The sequence below is a fragment of the Sciurus carolinensis genome, chromosome 17 (assembly GCF_902686445.1).
Source record: "Sciurus carolinensis chromosome 17, mSciCar1.2, whole genome shotgun sequence".
NCBI lineage: Eukaryota > Metazoa > Chordata > Mammalia > Rodentia > Sciuridae > Sciurus > Sciurus carolinensis.
In genome coordinates this window covers 7,431,167-7,443,944 of record NC_062229.1, presented here as the reverse complement: position 1 = coordinate 7,443,944, position 12,778 = coordinate 7,431,167, and the positions used below count along the sequence as shown (strand labels likewise).

The 12,778-nt window shown below is 40.1% G+C and overlaps 1 protein-coding gene across 1 annotated transcript; it reads left to right on the top strand.

The window, feature by feature from the left end:
- Window positions 1–4,345: 4,345 nt before the first annotated feature.
- Window positions 4,346–5,275, top strand: LOC124969222 (olfactory receptor 7G2-like). Its single transcript, XM_047532083.1, has one exon. The coding sequence runs from the start codon at window positions 4,346–4,348 to the stop codon at window positions 5,273–5,275; it is 930 nt and encodes a 309-aa protein (XP_047388039.1).
- The last annotated feature ends 7,503 nt before the right edge of the window (window positions 5,276–12,778 follow it).

Below are 12,778 nucleotides of genomic sequence, written 5' to 3'. Positions count from 1 at the left end.
TGGGACATTTGTCATTTATAAGCATTGAAGATTCCATTATGATTGTGTCTTGTTTTTATACTTCATTTGTAATGTAGTTTAGGTGAACACAGTGCTTACATTAGGCAGAAGTCAAATTCATAAATATTTTCGTGAGTGCTTTGATTGCAGTTGATCTAGACATTGTTAAGGGACCTATATTTACCTTGATGCAACGGCTTATAGTTTTGTCTTGTTATTTGAGGCAGGAATTCACTTGGAGTTTATTTTTATCTTTGGTGTGTGATTGGTGGCTGAATACATTTTATACCCCGCTTCTTTTTGTGAAATAATACATTCATTAGTGGTACTCCCAATTCTTCAAAAAATAAACTGTTCATTGATGTTTCCCTGTGGTTTCTCATTTCTGACCAGGAGGGCTAGTTTATCTCTGTCTATACAACTGTAGCCTCTTTTAATTATTGCAACCAAAGAATCAGTTAAAATGTTTTTTATTTTTGTTATAACCAACAAGTCCCATTTTTTCCCAATTTATCCTCAAAGGTATCACAGATTAACTGCTTCTGTTATGATTTGCCATCCACTGTGGCAATACTGATAAACAACCCAAGGTCTCAAATGTGAAAAAGAAAGAATATTAATAATTCTGTGAAAGTAGGAAAGGTTAATATTGAAATTCCAAACACAGAGTAAGCTGAGTTTTCCCTTCATGGTGAAAATACAATTGTTCCCTGCAGGTGGATCTTTATCCTGAAGACTTCCTTAGCACACAACTTCCAGAAACTCCTCCCCTTCCCTTCAGATTTCTTACATGCACAAAGACTTTGTGAACGAGGACCATAATACTTTTAAATTTCCAATCTGAATACTTCTGTTTCTTTTCCATGACTTATTTTACTAACCAGAAACTCCAGTAGAATAATGAGCAGGAGTGAGGAGACCTAACATCCTTATTTTGTGCTTTACTTTAAGGGGAATCATCAGTCTTTCACCTTAACCATGATGGTAGCTGAAGGATATTCATAGTGATCTTTTATAATTGAGGAAGTTTCCTCCTTTGTTGTAATCAGGAATAGATACTGGGTTGAAAGTTTTCAATAGTCATAACTATGAAAGAGTGAAACAGTGAAAATTTGAAAAAGATATGAAAGACTTGAACAGAGGCACTATAAGTCATTGCTGGGGGAAATTCCTTAAGAAAATCTGAAAGTCTGGACACATTTTGTGTGTGCATGAATGGGAAGAGTCAGAAATGTCAATTTTCTCAAATTAATAAACAAATTCATTGCCATGCCTACCAAAATGTCAGCAGGCTTTTTGGTAAGAAGTAACAAGTTGAAAAGGAAATGCAGAATGCCTAAAGGAGCCAGGACACTTTTAAAAATGAAGAGCAAAATCAGAAACTTTGTGCTACCTGGATTCCCAAAATACAGTCATTAAAGCAGTGTGCTATTGGTATACATCCAAATAGATCAATAGTGTCACACATGAAAGGAAGACTGATTTTTACAAGATGCACAAAGGTAATTCAGAGGAGAAAGGGAAGTCTGTCCAACAAATTATATTCAACCTATTGAATATCGACTCCCCCACATACAGAAAAAACAAATCTGAATACAATTGATCAAATTATGTCGCTTGCACAGATGAATATATCACAACAAATCCCCTATTGTGTATTATCATAATGCACCCAATTTTGAAAAAAAAGTTTATTTTAAGCATATTGTCATGTACAAAAATGAACTTCAATGGAATTAAATGTAAAAACTAAAATTATAAGTCTAGAAGAAATCATAGGAGAAATTATTTCCAATCCTAGATCAGGTGAGGATTTCAGAGTTATGACAGAAAAACTAAGATTCACAACAAGGGAGAGGATAGGGAAGAATAGAGTTACTTTATGTTTGATAGAGGGGTAGTGAAGGGAGGGGAAGGGGTGTGGGGAAGGAATGACAGTAGAGTGAAACAGACATTATCACCTCATGTACATGTATGACTGCCTGACTCATGTGATGCAATATGTATAATTAGAAAAATGAGAAATTACACTCCATTTATGTATGATTTATCAAAATGCATAAATGAATTCCACTGTCATGTACAACAAATTAGAACAAATAAAAAATAATTAAAAAGAAAATGACTCATGAGATAAAAAGCTATGACATGTAGAGGAACAAATAGAAAACATACTGAGTTTTTAAAATTTCTAATAACATTTAAAACAGTATAAAATAAAAGTAACTGACTTGGAGAAAACATTTGTAAGTCATTTTTGGTAAAAAATATATATAGAATTTACAAAGTCAACCATAAACAATAAAAACAAGGACGTAGATTGAAATACATGATCCAACATTGTTAACTCTATTCACGATTCTGAGCAATAGATGCGGATTTATCCTTCATCCAACTACAGTCTTGTACCCGTTGGCCAACCTCTCCCCATCCCCCCAAGTCATACACAGAAGAGAGGGTTTGGAATTTTCTCACCACAAAGAACTGAAAATGGTTAAGATGTTGTGGACGCCAATTACCCTGATTTATTCAATAAACTATTTAAAGCAAAGTTCTTCACTGCTCAGGTTTTCTCCTTAAGGATTTGGCCTGTCCTGTTATCACAGGAGACTACAGGGTTAGACTAATAAGGAGCTTTGGATATTGAAGCCCCAAGGGCCACAGAGATGATAAACATTCTGCCTGTGACCAGGCACACAAGGCCTGGCCCAGCGGAGTGCGCCACTCACCAGGCCCTAGGCTCAGGACCAGGATTTCTGCACAGGAGGCAGGTGCTGCACTGTCTCTCTGCGTTCCCTGAGAACAGAGCTTCTATTCTTCTCCTTCATGTCCAGGCAAGAACTGAAGATCATTCCTCAGTGTTGGCACCAAGGTCATCTGAAATCTGCTAGGTGATGTTTTGTCAGAACTGACAGGTATTTTGTCTCCCAGCCCATGTTGGGCAGCTGTGAGGTGAGGAGGTGGGGAGCAGGGGTGGAACCAGGTCACCTAGGAGGAGTCTGCCTGGGTGCCCACCAGGCTCCCTGCTTCCTCCTCTTATGCACTGACACCCCAGCAGCTCTCATTCCACTGAGACCTTGCTGACACCAGAGTCCAGGGCTGTACTCCACACTCAACAGCAATCTGCTTTTTATCAGTTTTGAAGGATTTTCGATTCAATTGGCAAGGAGCAAAATTAATATGGTCGTATTCTTATTTTTTCCTTCCCGATTCATAATACCCTGTGTAGAACTGATCTTTAACTGACTGGTTTCCCATTTATGAATATTTTGAAAGAGAGCATGTGGAAAATAAGGCAGATTCCAAGAAAACATTTTAAAATGTTTTTATTAGTGCACGGTAGTCATCTATGATATTGGGTTCAGGTGGACATCATCACACATGCATGGAATACAATTTACTCTCCTCATTCCCCACTACTTTTCCTGTCCTTCCTCTCCTCCATCCCCCTATTCATCCACTCTACTCATATTTTGTTATCCCAGTGTAATAGCCTTGATAGATAAATTACTTTTTCTCTTTTCATTGTTATTATAATTTCTGTTTCCCTAACAGGTTATGATTAATTTGTTTCAATTGTTAGACTTATTATTACAGAAATATGAGACATATACAAGAATTTCACTGGATTTCTAGAGTGCTTAACTCTTCCTGCTTCTCTCTACATGCAAGATTCTCAGTGAGATCTTCAGCTCATTGGTTCTTCCCTGACATTTGCAGTTATGAAACAAGAATGTCACATCTTTCTTTCATTTTTCATTATTTTCCCACTCTCACTCCCCATCCCAAGGTATAGAAGTGTTAGGAACGTCTCATGTGTCAAGCACTATTCTTTAAGGATTGTGTTCTCTTTACTCATTTTTGCACCATTCCTATGATGTCCTGTGGTGGTTCCCATCATGGGGAGTGAGGCTTCTCACAGTTGAAACCACTTTCTTACTGACAAAGCGAGCACTGGAGGTAGCAGTAAGTGGATTTTTGTTGTTATTATTGATTTATAGCTAATATTGTTTGGTTTGGGTTCTCCTGCTTTTTTAAGGATTTGGATAATCCCCAAGGCAAAATCTACATATCGTTTTCTCTTTTATCCCCATTAATTGGTACATTTTGGGAATGGAGGGACTATTAAGGAAATAAAATTTGTACAGTCAGATAGTTCAGGAGTGTGGAGAATGGAAGGAAAAGGGGTTGAAAAGTGAAAGAGCAAGGGGAAAGTAGAGGAAAAGATTAGTACTATTTCCTTCACCTTGGAAAAAAGATGGTACACTTTTCTAAATTCAGGGATCCTTGTGCATTGATTATCTGTTCTGTGACCTGTATTTTCCTCATCAGCTTGTTCAATGCAATGGAATCAAAAAACCAAACAGATACAGTAGAGTTCATCCTCCTGGGGCTCTCAGAGGATCCAGAACTGCAGAACACCATCTTTGGATTATTTCTGTCCATGTACCTCGTTACAGTGCTTGGAAACCTGCTCATCATCCTGGCCATCATGTCTGACTCCCACCTGCACACCCCCATGTACTTCTTCCTCTGCAACCTGTCCTTCACTGACATCAGTTTCATCTCCACCACAATCCCCAGGATGCTGGTGAACATCCAGAGACAGAGCAAGACCATCAGTTACACAGGCTGCCTCACCCAAGTCTGCTTTGCCCTGGTTTTTGTTGGTTTGGAAAACTTTCTACTTGCCGCAATGGCTTATGACCATTATGTGGCCATCTGCCATCCACTCAGGTACACAGTCATCATGAACCCACGCCTGTGTGTCCTGCTGATTCTCTTCTCCTTTTCCATTAGTATTATGGATGCTCTGCTGCACAGTCTGATGGTGCTGAGGCTGTCCTTCCGCACAGACCTGGAGATCCCCCACTTCTTCTGTGAACTTGCTCAGATCATCAACCTTGCATGTTCTGATACCCTTATCAATAACATCTGGGTATATTTAGTGACTAGCATAGTTGGGGGTATTACTATCCTTGGGATTATTTACTCTTACATTAAAATTTTCTCCTCTGTTCTGAGAATGTCATCTTCTGGGGGAAAGTACAAAGCCTTTTCCACCTGTGGGTCTCACCTGTCTGTTGTCTCCTTGTTCTATGGAACAGGATTTGGGGTGTACATTAGCTCTGCAGTGACTGACTCCCCCAGGAAGACTGCAGTAGCTTCAGTGATGTATACAGTGGTTCCTCCAATGATGAATCCCTTTATCTACAGCCTGAGGAACAGGGACATGAAAGCAGCCCTGAAGAAACTCATCACACCTCTTTTGTGATTGTGTAGTCTGCTTTATACTTTTGAATTTTAGAATGAAACACCCAGGAACAGTGGGTGAGCACAAATTTGGACTCTTCTCCCACCAAGTTTTTATGCTGCCATGATTAGATATCACACTGGCTAGGGGTGTTTCAACTTAGATTTGGAAATTAATTTGGTCTTTTCTGGTACTGGCGTACCTACATTTTGTTTCTGAACTTGATTTTTTGATGAGCCTTCACAGAGGCAGAACATAAGGAAAGGATTCTTCTTATAGAGGCTTGGGGTTTCTTTTCTCAGGAAAATTTGAGTGACAGTAGAATGATAGGAGAAATAAAGGAATTAAATAAATATTTCACTGTAGCCCAAAGACCAGCCTACTCCTCAAGCCACTTATAGTGCCCTGTGTATGCCCTCCTCAAATCATTCCTATCTTAAGTCCTGTTTTACAGAATCATGATATTCTGAGATTTGTCACCAGGATTGTGATCATTGATTCTCCTCACAGGCTTCTGTTGAACTGAGGTAATTTTCTAGAGAATGGGTCAACTATGCATTGACAGTCAATCCTGCCAGCAGCTGGAGTGTGCTCAGTGGTTGATAAACATGCTGTTTGGATAACAGCAATGGTATCCACTACCTTCCGTTCTTCTTCCATGAATTGGGCTTCTATTCTTTTTTTGCAGAATTTGACATACTGCCATCTGAGCATTATGAATGAATGAGGAGCATCTTAGCTCAAAACTGGTACAAACGCTAGTACTCAAGTTAGCTAAAAAATTAAGATAATTATCTTGATTCAGTTGGTGTTCGGCAGATGTGCATTCAGGCAGAAGGAAAGGGGTGTTATTCCTCTTTCCATGCACCAGCTCCATCCCAGTTCTGCTTCCCATCTTGGCGACTGGATCCCTGGGTCAGTCAGTCGCAGGACATATTTAAATATTTTCCTAAAGACAAAAAGCTGACTTAGTTTTCCTTATGCGAAAAGATCCATTCAAGAAGTCATTTAGGAAGCATCATTTCACAAAACACAGTCCAAAAGGGACCTTGACCCATGGGTAACTCATTCCTGTGAAGTGAATTATCATGTGTAGATTAGACTGCAAAGCTAGGTGGTTTGTGATCTTTCTGTGTATTATAATCACTCAGAGAGCTTATTATCACCTTGTTCCTTTATCCAAATCCTCAGAGACTGTACTTCAGCAGTGTGGGGTGGGCCCATGAATCTATTTTTCTTCCCAGACCATGGACAATGCCAAGGTGGATAATCTGAGATTAAGTTTGGAGTGCACTCAGGTAGTGTGTGATTACTGTTGGGAACTGCTTGGCTCAGTTCTTGGAAAATAGTGCTCAGTCCCTCTTCTTTAACCTGTAATCCATTTTCTTCCACTCCTTTATGTACCCATTTTCTTCAGAATTTAACTTTGTTGCCTGTAATTTTAATATATTCAGTGTTTTGGGTAGATGGAATAATACAGTCATATCAATAATTTTGTGGAAGTTCATACAATGAACTGATTTGAATAAATCTAAAGGAATTTCTGCAATCTTGGAGGGATGTTGCTTTGTTTGGGAGGTTTTGGGAAGAAGCAAATGAAAGTTGATTACTTTTACATGAAGGAGCTAATATGTGGTGATAATGGGTGGCTCCTAGGAGGAAATCCAAGGGGAAGTTCAAGGATCCCTTCCATTGAAGTCATCCTGTGGCACCATTAATTTCAGCACTGTGACTTGTGGACAGCTCCCAGATAGTCAGTCAAGGGTTTGGTAGACTGGTGCTTCTATCGAACATGTCTGTGGAATTTGCAGTATCTGAGCTCCCGGTGAAAGTTTCAGATCCAGCTACATCTCTGCTTTCCCTGCTGACAGGTAAGGAGATAGCAGCTGAGGTTCCTACCACTGCTGTCTGTGCAGCATGCAGCCCTCAAGACTGGGAGCCAGTGATGATGACGGGTCCCATCTCCTGCTCCTCCTCCTCTCCCCAGCCAGTGTGAGGGCCTGTTCCACTGACTGGTCCATGGGCAGGTACTTCAGCCTCTTCATCCACACAGGCTCCTAGACCTTCCAGGTCTGTGGGCAGGTACTTCAGCCTCCTCAACGCACACAGGCTGCAAGACCTTCCAGTGCCAGAGGCTCCTGCCCGCTGCAGAGCTCACTGCAGTGGTGCCTGAGAACACAGCCACTGTGCCACTTGTTCACCTCTGTGGGCCTTGAGTGCAGAGTCTCTCTTCTGCTGGAACAGTCCCAGGAAATGACTGACAGCAAAGAGCAGTCTGCCTCCAGCACTCCTAGCACTTGGGGTGGTGATTCCTCCTCCATACAGGAGGTCCGGTGTCACATCGTGGCATCCACAACACACATCTTTCCTGTTCACTGACTGTTTCTTTCCTCATGGATGGAAGTTCCCACAGTACAAGGATATCCTTCAGTCTGTGTCCTGCTGCATCCTCAGCATCCAGAGTTGGGCCTGGCGGTACTGTGATTTCATTAAATTTCTGAGGATTGAAGGAATCACTGACAAAATAATAAACAGTGTAATAATCCTTCCAATTGCTACTGGAGATCCAAAATTGCTTTTGTCTCTACTTATGGATGAACATAACTCCCAGTTGACAGCAGCTGCTACTATAAAACACCACGGATTGTGGAGGTTCAACAATGGACGTTTGTTTCTCAAAGAACTAGGTGATTCCATGGTGGGTTTCACATACATGACCACATAGAAAACTAAGTACCTCCACAACCCTACCTCCTAACATCATCACGTTTGGGGGAAATTGTAAACCACCAGAAAGGCAATTAACCTGTTGCAAAAGGTACCATTGTGATTGTAAATTAAAAAGCTTGTAGAAATTGTTTATTACCACATTGAAGTTAGCTTTACTCCACTGGTGTTTTATAGAAGTAAGACATGATATTAAAGCAGGGATAGAGGCTACAACCCTGTCGTTCATAAAAGGGTCTAGAAATCATCAATGTATTAACGTTCCTGTATTGCTGAATTCATATAGTAGTGAATGGATGGACTACTTAATAAAAGGTGCTAAGAAATAAAAATAAATGTGATACATGTCTCACATCAAAGGCAAAATTGAATATCAGGTGGTTTCAACCTCAATCACAAAATTCAAGACTGAAATCTTTTATTCAGGAAGGTAGTTTTAATATCAGGAACTCCGTAAATATATCAGGATCTACATTTACAGAGTAGACCATGTGAAAACTATGCCTATGCTTGTGTGGGCATCTAGAAAATACTGTGACGTGAATGTGAATGGGGATACACTCCTAAAGAATGAATTTACAATGAATACAATGAATATGTATCTGCCTACATAAATATGTACATATTTATAACAAAATTGCTATTATCATTACATAAAGACTATTATAAGTTATTTTTTAAGAAAGATATGCACTTCAATAGATACATCACACATTTCTGAAGAGAAGAAAATAAATTGCCAATGATATGTGAAATCCAAACAAAATAGCCATTTCTGGTCAGTCAGTAAAACATCTACCACTTGATCCTAATGTTTCACACTTCAATATTTACCCAAAAGAAATTAAAGTACATGAATATTAAAAATCTGTACAATAATATTCAGCAATGTCATATGTAATAGGCCCAAATTAAAAACAACTTATTTGTCTTCAATAGGTAGATTAATAAGTAAATCTTGGAGTATCAAAAAATGGAATACTATGGGCAATAAAAAGTAACAAACTATTGATATGAAAGGGTGGTGAATCTCAAAGTAAGTATGCTGAGTGAATGCATGCAGACAAGAAAACTGTACAATAGGACATAAGAAAATTTTTGAAGGTGATAGATGTGCTATTATTAATTTTGTTGATGATTTCTCTTATGTGTATATGTAAAATGCACATATATACATGCATATAGGTATAATTAACAACTCAATTAACAGCTCTACCACAAAAGTTCAACAGGTATATTTAAAAATGTTCAATTCACAATAGCTAGATTGTAGAACCAACCAAGATGCCCTTCAGCAGAAGAATGGATAAAGAAACTGTGGTATATATACACAATAGAATATTATTCAGCCATAAAGAAGAATAAAATTATGACTTTTGCAAGTAAATGGGTGGAATTGGAGAATATCATGCTAAGTGAAATAAGCCAATCCCAAAAAAACTGATAAGTGGATGATGATATATAATGGAAGTGGGGGAATGGGAGGTAAGAGAAAAATGGAGGAACCGTAGATTAATTAGGGGGAAATGAGAGGGGAGAGGTGGGTGGGGGTATGAAAGATGGTGGAATGAGACAGACATCATTATCCTATGTACATGTATGATTACACGAATGGTGTGACTCTACATCGTGTAGAACCATAGAAACAAAAAGTTGTACCCAATTTGTGTACAATGGATCAAAATATATTCTGTAAAAATAAAATAAAAATAAAATGAGAATAGAATGTGGCTTAAACCCTGGGCTACAATGCAAAGGAGTCACTGACACAGTCAGCCTCTGTGCCTGCCTGCACAGTGCTGCAAGCACCTAATAAGGAGGGACCAGGCCCTTGCGTTTGCCACACCAAAAATGTTAAGTGAGATATTGTGGTAAAATCCATGGTTGGCAGGGGCTTCTCTGTGTTCACAAACAAATGCACAAATATATTTTTTAAAGTTAAAAAAAAACAAAAAATAAAAATGTTGAACATCAAATAAATACAAATCAAACAAAAAATAGCCCCACCTAATTCTCTCCCATATCTTTCTGAGGTGGGTCCAATCCTGCTTCAGTCTGGTTACTCATCCTGCAGAGTCACAGCTGCCCTCACCCATCAGCCAGGCCTCCACTCCTGAATCCAGTTTATTGGTTCCTTCTGCTCCATGTGTCCCATCTTTTCCTTCATATGCCTCTACCACATGCAAGCTAGAAACCAAACATCTGCTGCAGAATTCCTTCTTCTTTGATTGACAGATGATCCTGAGTCAGCCCCTCTTCTCCAGCCTCTTCCTGTGCATGTACCTGGTCCATCTTGAGAGACACGCTCATCATTCCAGCTGTCAGCACTGATTCCATTCTTCATAGTTCCAGGTGCTTCTTTTTCTCCAATCTGTGCTCTACTGACATGAGTTTAAGCACATTCCAAAGACAGTGAACCTCCAAACACAGCATGAGAGCTTCACACACACAGACAGGATGCCTCTCCCAAGTTTGTTTTTCTTTATTTTAGTGGTTTGGAAATTTGTCTTTTTGCCATACAGGACTATGACCACCTTGTGGTCATTTGACACTCCGTGAGACACAGGGTCCACATGGGTCCTGACCTCTCTGTCTTACTAGTTCTACTCTCCCTGCTTGTTGTGTTGTGCATGACCTAGTTCAGTCTGATGGTGCTGCACAGACCTGGAGACCCCCACTTCTTCTGTGAACGTGCTCAGGTCCTCCAGCTGGCCTGTTCTGATACCCTCCTCAATAACCTGCTGGTGTATTTGGTGGCTGGTCTGTTTGCTGGTATTCCTATCTCTGGAATCATTTTATTTTATATTCACATTATGTCTGTTGATTGAAACACCATCATTGGGAGTATAAAGCCTTTTCGACCTGGAGATCTCACCTGCTGTTGTTTCCTTGTTTTATGGGACATCTTTTGGAGTGTACATTAGCTCTGCAGTGACTGACTCCCTCAGGAAGACTGCAGTGCCTCAGTGATGTACTCTGTGGTCCCTCAGATGCTGAACCCATTTACCTACAGCCTGAGGAGCAGGGATGTGAGGGAGGCCTTAAGGATTCTCATTGGTAGGAAAGTGTTTCCTCTGTGATGCTTCATTGCTTTGGACTTGGGTTTCTAAAGTGAGTCTCAGTGACAGAATTCCTGGAGAACCAGATCACCTGATATTCCTGCCACCACCTTTTGCTAAAAGGAGATCATGTAATGACCTGGTGCATTTTCACTTCCTATGAAACCTTCAGTGTCTCATGACTATCTCTGCAGGTTTGACACATGACTTCAATTCCCTAAGCACAATTCCTAAGCTCGGGTTCAATGAGGCAGAGCCTGTAGAAGGGGTTCTAGTGACAGCACCCTTTTGCATGGTGTAGTCTTACAGCAAAGCATGTTGAGATGGCAGACAGTGCAGGGATAATACTTATGCAACGCAGGGAGTAGGGAGAAATGGAGCGTTTGATCAACAGGTGCATTTTATTGTTTGATAGGAGGAATCAGTTCTGGAATTTTATGGAATAGCAAGGCAAATATAATTAACAATGATTTATGATATGTTAGACAAGGAAAAGCTATCAATTCAATTCTAAATAGGGTGCAACTAATTTCTGCAGTCAGCAGTCACCAAAGAGAATTGACTAGATTTTCTGTGTAAAATTGTAGAGAATGAACATTCCAAATATTTAGTACATATACAAAGGATTTTAAGATGAGGAGCCATGAATGTTTGCATTTCTATATCATGCTTGCTAGTATTTATGTTCCCATTACTTATATGAACACATAGAATGGATATTCACACCTCAATTTGAATTGTCTTTTGTGATATCATGACATGAAGAGAGATGCTTTTCTATAAAGATGAAATGGAAGGTGGGAATATATTGGAAAAGTTCCATGTGAAATGTGTGTCTGTCCATCCAACAGCGATGAAAAGAAGCAATGCAGAGAATGGGGTGGAGTGGGCTGGGCCTCAAGGGGTCAGGAAGTCAGCCACCCTCAACTCTCCACTTGTATGGAGGTATGGGTTTGTGTTGAAGGATGTTCCCTCCTGAGATCAGGATGAGATTAAGACTGCTGGTCTAATGAGCAGCACTGGATTTGAGCCCCAGGGACAGACACTGCAGGAGTCAGCTTGGGGCCCCCTCCCTCAGCAATCCTACATCCACCAGGACACAACACCAAGGCCTCTTCCCAGAGATGATTCCTCTATAAGAGGAGCCTGCTGCCTCACTGAGCCTGTCTACATTTCTTGAGGAAAGTCCTTCCATCTTCAATATCCAGGTGAGGTGCTGAAATCATTCCTCTTGAAGTCAACCAGGCAACAGAGTTCCTCAGCAAATCCTTTCAACTTGAGGGCAAGGATGTCACTAGACTTTCATCCTGGGAAACAATGAGGGGAAATAAGAAACAGGAGAGAGAGAAACAAGTCCCCTGTGCCTCTTGTGTCTACTGTGTGTCATCTGCTGGACACATTCTCATAGACATGTGCACGGAGTTCCCATTCTGCTGGCCTTAAATTCAGTACAATGGTGATGACCGTAATCAAATATCCTGAAATTTCCTGAATATTGTAGGGATGTTGGGGAGGGGCCTTATGGGTGTCCTAGTTGCTAGGGCTGCCATAATCCAGTACCATACATAGATTTGGCAGCATAATAACACAAAGTTATTTTCTCAAGTTCTGAAGTCTAGAAGTCCTAAGTTCAAGGGTGGGCAGGTGTGGTTTGCTAAAGCATTTCCAAATACTGCTGAAGCTGTCTCTCCATTTTATTTCCTCTATACTCATATTTGCCTTCAGATTCTTCAAAAAC